Source organism: Gallus gallus, chromosome 1, assembly GCF_016699485.2.
Source record: "Gallus gallus isolate bGalGal1 chromosome 1, bGalGal1.mat.broiler.GRCg7b, whole genome shotgun sequence".
Taxonomy (NCBI): domain Eukaryota; kingdom Metazoa; phylum Chordata; class Aves; order Galliformes; family Phasianidae; genus Gallus; species Gallus gallus.
Window position 1 is genome coordinate 176,944,783 of NC_052532.1, and position 8,058 is coordinate 176,952,840.

Here is an 8,058-nt window from a genome sequence, read left to right on the forward strand (position 1 = left end):
ATGCATAGAACTTTAAGTTACCTTAACTATGGGATATATGCACTGGATATAAATGCAAGTAAGCATTACACAGAGACAGGTTTCTGTGACTGCTGGTCTGCTACAGTAAACAGTCAGGACTGAACAGAACATCTCAGCTGATTCTGCTGTGGATTAATGAGTGGTGTATAACTGATGCTGTTTTATGCCAGTTAAGGTGCTAAACTCCAAAATAATTTCTCTTAAATGCAAAAACTTTTCTAATGTACGTGCAGTGGAATTGTCAGATCATGGCCTGAACCAGTGAGTACCAGGTGAGAAGGCATGGCTAACCCAGGGAGCTCAAGTGCAAGCAATGCACCTGAGTAATTGGAAGGAGTGGACCCTGGGTCTGCCCCTCCTTACCCTCATTGAAGTGTTAGCAGCTGAGGGAGCAGTGTGTCTCTGGATAGAGATAGCATTCCTCTCAAACCATCACCAGTTGTCAGAAGGGGTGAGCTAATGTTTGTTTTTTTGTCCTCTTCTATTGCTCCCTAGTGCTTGTGTCCCTGAGGGTACTGTTTGTTATTGCTGCCTTCTGCTGCACAGTATGAAATAAGGGTTGTATTTCTTTTGGTTGCTAGAAATGATGACACTTAACTCCTGCTTACTGTGTTGGGGCAGGGGAAGGGAGGGTGTTCTTATGAAACTAATTCTACCCTAATATAATGAATTCAGGTCTCTTAAAATGAACTCTATTTCAAGTCTTAGTTATCTATTTAAAATGTGTTTCATAATCGACGAATGAAAGTGAAAATTGAGGATGAAGCAGGATGCAAAATAAGCAAGATGAAAATTCAGAACGGAGACTTCGTTGTTCCAGAATCTTGCTGGGAGGTGTGAACTTCACCTGGGCATTTCTCACCGGAATGAATTTAAAATATTGTCACAGACATTCCTGCTGCTGTCTGCATCTTCAAAAAAGTTTGTGTTAATAGTGAAGTCTTCTGGATTCAGTGTAGGTTGTAATGGAGCATGAAGACATCAACAAGAGGAAAAAAGAACTATTTCAAACTTTGAGTTATGAGTGAGACAGTTTGAATTAAAAAATCAAAACCAACACCCTAACTAGATCTTCCCTCTTCTCTTGCTCTGTGCTTTCAGAGTAGTCTTTTTCTACCTACTTTCTAGTTAAGTCTTGTAGGAAGTTTTTAGGAAAGGAAATAAGGGCTTGTGACACTGCTTTTTCTCTCTGTAAGAGACTTCTTTTCTGCTGCAAGCTCCCTGCTTGCTGTTAGTACTGAGGCCTCTGTTTGTACTCCAAAATGTATTCCTGTCCTAATAGCAATCAGACAAGGGACAAGCCTGAAAGTATTTCTCCTTCACTATGAACTAACTATGAACAACTTCCTCTCTTCTGCTCAGCTGCTCTTTGTAAGCATACGGTGCTTGTAGCATCTGTTGTAAACTGTAGAAAAATGTTAGTTTACCCAGTGGTGTAACGCTTACCTTGTTACATATCTAGTCCAGGGTGTATAATAAAGGGTTCTGCACAAGTTGAGTTGGTGAGCAAAGTGCATTCATCTGCATTCAAGCCAGAATGTCATCAGTGGATCGGTGGTGCTTACTGTTAGTAACTATTCTCTATTTCAGAAAATAAAGCGGAAGAGTGGGCAGTCAGATGTAGTCCTCCTGAAGGAACATCAGCAGTCTGCTCATCCTGCACCAGTGATGCTGAAAACCCCGCCGTGCTTCAAGAAGGACCAGCCTTTGATCCCTCTCAATGATGCTGTAAGAACTATAGAGGGCAGCAACACAGCAGACAATCGCTACAGTGAATTCATGGAAGAGCTTTCAAAAGCTGAGCCTGCTATTGTCAGCTTGGAGTATGGAGTGGCCAGGATGACCTGTTGAAATCTGGCACAGTGCTCCTCTGTCTTAGACTGGCTGAGTTAAAAGACAGATTGTTTTTGAGGATGGGTCTGTGCTGCATGACCAAAACATGATTTGTATATCGGCAAGTTTTGTTGACGTAGACTAGAACAGCATGCTAGTTGTCAGGTGTTTGCTGTTCTTTATACGCATATAAAAAAGTGTAGTTGCCTCTATTTCTTTTAAAATACACTTGGTAAGTAGTGACTAAAAATGGAGGAGCGGTATGGTTGGTATGTCTTTGGACTTAAGTCAGTTGCACTAAATTAAAACGGTAATCTTCCTTTATTCAGTATAGGAAAACACAGCTGGTCTTTCACAAATTGATTTTATGTGGGCAAGAAAACTTGAACTTTCTATTTTGGGAACTGAAGGTGTGTGTGTATACATCACATATGGTGAAATTACGTATATTCCTGCTAAATGTCACCCAGTACTATTATTCAGTATATTAAGTGCCATGGAAAAGCTTAATATATTTCAAATCATAAATTGTTGGCCTTAAACCTGTCAGATCAGTAATACTGGTGTCTGTCACTACTGCAGTCTGTAACCTGACTCTGTTTATGCTGTATTTGCGCTAAGTGTTCTTTCCTTAAAACAGGATTGAACGTAGGGAATGAAGCATGCCCAAGCTGGCGTAGCCTTTCAGCAAATAGCTATATGAATGTTAACTTATTACTAAGGATTGTTCTTTCTTCCAGCTTCTCTATTGTTTAAAATATAGATTGGCCTGATATTGTTCTCTTGCAGCTCAGTAGGTTGAGCATAATTGAAGCTACAGGTCATGTGTTTGAATGTTTTGATCTTGATCTTGAATGTTTTGATTTGTAGCAAGTACTTGAATGTAGAAGAAAGAGTAAAACACGTTGGGGAAAAAACTTGGCCAGAATCTGAATGGATCTGGACTATTCAGATTGTTTAACTGTGTGCTGTGCAGTTGTCCAAGTTCCGAGAATGGAAGCGGAAATGTTGGAAGTATAGTCAATTAGCATTGCTCTCAAGTACAAAAAAGCTTCTATTTGTGTGTCTGAAGCTCATGAGAAACTGAGTGCCTCATACTAAGCCTTTCCTTAAGAGAAAACTTTAGTTATTGGCTCCCTCTTACCTTGTGAAAACCTGTCCAACCTGTGCGTTTTTAAGCAATTCCAGTACAGTCTGGAGATGCGTAGTTAGGCAAACTTCATCTAGCAGAATATAGTAGACTTTCTGACATGTAAGAGGGGAAAAAAAAATAATGAAGGAAAATCTACCATATGTAAACTTAATCTGTCTGTAGCCTTTTAGTAAGGGAGCAGGTTTCTGTCAGTTTCTATCTCATGACTGATTTTCTGAGCAGGTAACAGAACAGAGAAGAACAACGTCAGTGCCCAGATCTTCAGTGGATGTACAAAAGAATACTTTGGGTATTAAGATCCCTAGATTAATCCTGCTAGTTGTTTATCTTTTGGATTTAAATCCTTTTTAGTGATATGTGAGAATGAGTTTATTCTCACCGTAATCCCTGAAGTGTCTTTTATTAAAATTACTCAACATAATTGGCAGTTATCCCCTTGGCACCAGATTAGATGCAGGACTTTATTAGTAGGGCAGGTATAGGTGGTGATTGAGTTGCACTTGTGAAGTATGGGTGAAATTTAACTCTGACCCCTGTATTTGGTGAGTGTAAGTCACTGTTTCTCTGTTTTATTTTCTAAAATCCTATAAATGTACATAAATGTTCCTGAAGTCTTTTTATTCTCAAAGAGATGGTCACATTTGAACGACCTTATCCATGTTTTGATTTTTTTTTTTTCTCACTACAGGTTTTGATTTTCACATTTGCACAGTGGTGCCTTACAGGGTTACAACGAGAGGTTTCTGTGCCTTGTTAGTTGTTGTCTGCCCTTCACCTTCTGTATCAACTTGATTCTCTCTGGTTTTCCTTTGAAAAACATCTTGTATATTAAGCTTGTGTTGTACCACACTAGTGAAACAAACGTCACTGACAATATAGGCAAGTGTTACCAATTTGTAATTGTTTAATTTTTAGCTGCTCTGATGTGCCATGTACATGTTTTCATATTTATTGTTTAGAGTTTATGGACTCAAAAGATTATATTAAGCTTTTTTGCAAATACTGTTGTATGTGGTTTTTACTTTAAGAACCATCCGAGGATACCCCTGTATAGAAGGCTTTTAAAAAGATCTGCTTTCAGTACTTTTAAAGGAATCTTATTTCAGTCTTCAGGCCTTCCTCACTGGAAGAGGTCACTTACAGGAAACAGCTGGGATGCCTTTTTGTTTTATATCAAAAATCAAGATGGTTGACATTTAGGTTAGCCTTAAAATGCACAAAACCTGTTTCTTCATTTAAAAACAAAAAAAAACAACAACAAACAGTACTTCGTGGTTCAAAGCATCCTGCTGCAGTAGTATGTGATAGTTACATAAGGTGGTTGGGTAGAGCAGCCTTCGACAGCTTTGCCAGTTCAACCCCCAGGGTCAGCAGTGAGAGATGGTCCTGCAGAGAGGCAGCTGTCTGTTCTCCTTTGCTGTCTAGGCTCAAGCCAAAACTATCTTAAAGCACATGGGACCTGCGGTGAAGTAAATAGATGGCAGCAAAGCGAGCTCCAACACAGAGCTTGGCAGGACGGCCGGGACTCAGCAGGGCTGTGCTGTGTCCTTCAAGAAGTCAGCTGCATGGCTGTGGCAGGGACCTTCTGAGAGGAGAAGGGATTTTGATTTGTAGTGAAGTGGATGAGTTTGTCTTCATCACAGATATTGTTTCAGGAGCAGTTGCAGTATCAAGAAGGTGCCCAGCACAGCTCAGAACTGTTTCCAATGGTGTCTCTAACTTCATAGTTGCTGCACTGACCAAGTGGGAATATGATGGCCCAGACAGAAACTTGCTATGGCTGATTCTGCTTCATTGGCTGCAAGGATTTGGCACCTGTTGATTCTGTGCTTCATTACGAGGAGGTCATGGTAAAGTCTGCTGGATTTTTTTTAACTTTTTTCTCTCTAATAGAACACTATTGAGGAGAAATTGCACCTTGTAACTGATAAGCTGGTAGTCTCACCTGAGCAACTAAAACTGCTTTCATGTTATACTTGTGGCAATTTAAAATATTTATGTCACTAGTACAGAAAGTTGTTATTTTTGGGTGGCTACGTACTGTCATGTCTTTCAATACAAGTTTAAATATCCAACTGTTCTGTTTTGTAGGACAGCTGCCAAATCAACGGACTAAGAAATTAATTAAGCAACACTGCACTGAGCCTGTGCATTTTCCACACGCCCAATTACTAGTGACCTAAATCGAGGGCAAAAGCCTGGAGTCTGGAGCTCGTTTAGAGAAGTGATCCTTCCATAAAACTGCACATCTCTATCTTATGTGGAACGTATGTCCTAAAATAATGTCAGGTAGGGTAAAAGCTATTATGAATCAAGCTGCAACAGTTCGGTGTGTTTCTTACTTACTGTAAGCACGCTGGAGAAGGCCTTTCAGGAAAAGGGGATGTGTTTCTCTGTAGCTGCTGTTTTCCAAAGGCCTTTTATTAAACAGTAATACTCAGCTGAGCTCTGGGAACTTGTTGCTCCTAGTCTGGTAAACTAACACAATGAATATACACTGTTGCTGCAGTCTCTGAGCTCCCTTACAAAAGAGAGGAAGTGGGGCTGGCTTAGCTTGATTTAACTACTAACCTCTTGAGAAAAATTACTTAAGTGACTTAAATTCTGGGTTAAAATAGCACAGGACTATTAGCATCTCTCTCTGAAGTCCTGCCCTGCTGTTGAGCAAGTATAGCTACTGTGAGGGCTTCACATAAGAATCATTACTGCTTTGTATTTGGTTTAATGGTGACCCAATTTCAGGCTTGGTCACTCCTCCCTGCTGGTCGTTGATTCAACCTTTGGTCGGAACCCAAAGCTTGCTCTTAAGACTCAGTATTTAGTTGCTGATGGTTCTAAGCCTGTCGCCGGTTGTAGATGGCAGTCATGAAACCTGTTTTACCCGTTAGATTAGATCTTTATACTTGCTTGGTCTGCTTTGATTGCTTCCACCATTTTTGCTGCACTTTAAGCATTGCTTGGCATGGTGCTTGATAAGTCTTTCAGTTCAAATGGACTTAACATTTCAAAAGCCTGAAAGTAACATGGTTTCCTTCCAGTACTCTGAAGCTTTGGTTCAGCCTCAGTGAACAGCATGGGTGTGCTGATGTTTGGTCCAGTTGGCTTGACCTGCCTACATGTTAAACAGCACTGAAAATCAATTCAACGATGCAACTTCCATATGCACAATAGGCTTAAAGGGAAGGATGCAGTCAGCCCTTCCATGACAGCCTATAGCAGGGAACAGCACCCTGCTGGGACATGGCTCACAAAAGCAGAAACAGCAGAGCTGTGCTGATGGCCAGCAGCATCGGGGGCATGAAGTAGAAGGTTGGGGCCATGCTTCTTGGCCAGTTTCCACATTCAGATGAATTAAAAAAGCTATTCTGGTAAACATAACTGAGTAATTCTGTGCTGCCATCAAACAATAGAATAGATATACATCTATTGTTTGTTTTTTTTTAAAGACTACTAGCTTCTAGGAGTTAATGGCCTGATATTGACTTTGAAATGGGAGCGTAGCATTTCATTTAATCTTGCTTATGGTTTAACTCTTGAGGTCAGCTATGTACTGTTTATAATCAAGTGGACTTAGAGATTTTGGCATAAACTGTAGTATCTTTCCTATCTTACTGATAACGTTAGTGCATACATATCTCGTGCTTTGTGTCTCTGCATATCTCTGGCAAGTAGGCAGCCCTTGTGAAGTGCTTCCCGGGCTGCCCCACAGCATTGTTCCTCAATACCTGGCATTATGTTTGCACCCACCCACACTGGCTTGCTTGCTTCGTCTTCCTCTTGCTCTTCAATCTTACCATTTATCCTCACAAGCTGTTGGTGAAGCCCCTTGACAAACATCTTTCTGTCAAAGAAAACAGGTTTGTATTTCTGGCTCTCAGGGATGTGTACCCCTGAAGTAGCAAACTTGCAAAATAATACTTGTTTTCCCTTCCGGGGCTTCTGAGTGCCTCCTGACTTCCACACTCAGTTCATTTTAACTCCAGACCTGGCTATTAAAAAAATCATTTGAATGCTGGATGTGGCATGGGGAAGGAAAACTCTTTTCATTGTGATGTGTCTGGAAGGACCGGCTGTCCTAAAGACTGTTGATTGCTCTGTAAAAGTCATTTACCTGTGTGCCGGGATGATGCTTGATATTCATGGAGAAACTGCAGTAAATGGGATTTTGTAAAGAGTATATTATTTGTACATGTTTTGAAAATCCATAAAGCTTAAAATAAAATGATCTTAGTATTGCGAATCTAATTGAGCATTAAACAGTCCCTTTATAGTAGCAGTGTGTAGACTTTAAATCTATTGAATAAAAGTTACTTTTTATGAGTGAAACATCTGGTACAGACTGGAGTACAGAAATGACTTGGCCTATTGATTAGGTTCTTGAATGAAGGTTTTGGAGACTGGCTTATCTTCCTCCTGTGTTATTGCTCTTTAATTACAGACACCATCCTGTGCTCAACCTCGGTGCTGGGAGAAGAGAGCTCTGCATGTTTACCCAGCATTACCGTACTCCATCTTGGTAATCCAAATTAAAACTTTCACAAACGTCCAGCAAATCAGGGTACCGAATTGGAATGATTGTCTGAAAATGCCACCCTGTTCTCAACAGCTTTTTTCAATTAAATATTTAGAATTATTTTCTTTAATTCTTAGCTCTGAGGCTTACTGGGACTACAGCGTTTTTTCAGTAAAGATAGCAGCTGGTTTTTGATGAAGCTCTTCCGAACTACTTGCTCTTACATAGTGCTTAAGCTTCTTGCAGGAGCGTTTTGCTTGTATTTTCCATGATAAGTATATGGATTATAAGAATTGTTTGAGTTGGGAATGACTCTTAAAGGCCACCTGGTCCAATTGCCTGCAGTGAACAGGGACACCTACAGCTCCATCAGGTTGCTCAGAGCCCTGCCCAGCCTGACCTTGAGTTTCTCCAGAGATGGGGCACCCACCACCTCTCTGGGCAACCTGTGCCACTGCCCTACTTAGTCTGCACTGAGCTCCATCTTGATCTGCATTGACAGTATGGTTTCTGTTCATAGTACAGTTGGAAACAAATG

The 8,058-nt window shown here is 40.6% G+C and overlaps 1 protein-coding gene across 2 annotated transcripts in view; it reads left to right on the forward strand.

Annotated features, from left to right (window-relative positions):
- MTMR6 (myotubularin related protein 6) overlaps positions 1–7,252 on the forward strand; it is a 28,950-nt gene extending 21,698 nt beyond the window's left edge. The window contains exon 14 of one of the 2 annotated variants that reach the window (XM_046914468.1): positions 1,612–7,252. In XM_046914468.1, coding sequence (XP_046770424.1) covers positions 1,612–1,872 — 261 coding nt within the window. In that variant the 3' untranslated portion in view covers positions 1,873–7,252. The remainder of the gene's footprint in view (positions 1–1,611) is intronic. The other variant, XM_417132.8, reaches the window with a different exon arrangement.
- The last annotated feature ends 806 nt before the right edge of the window (positions 7,253–8,058 follow it).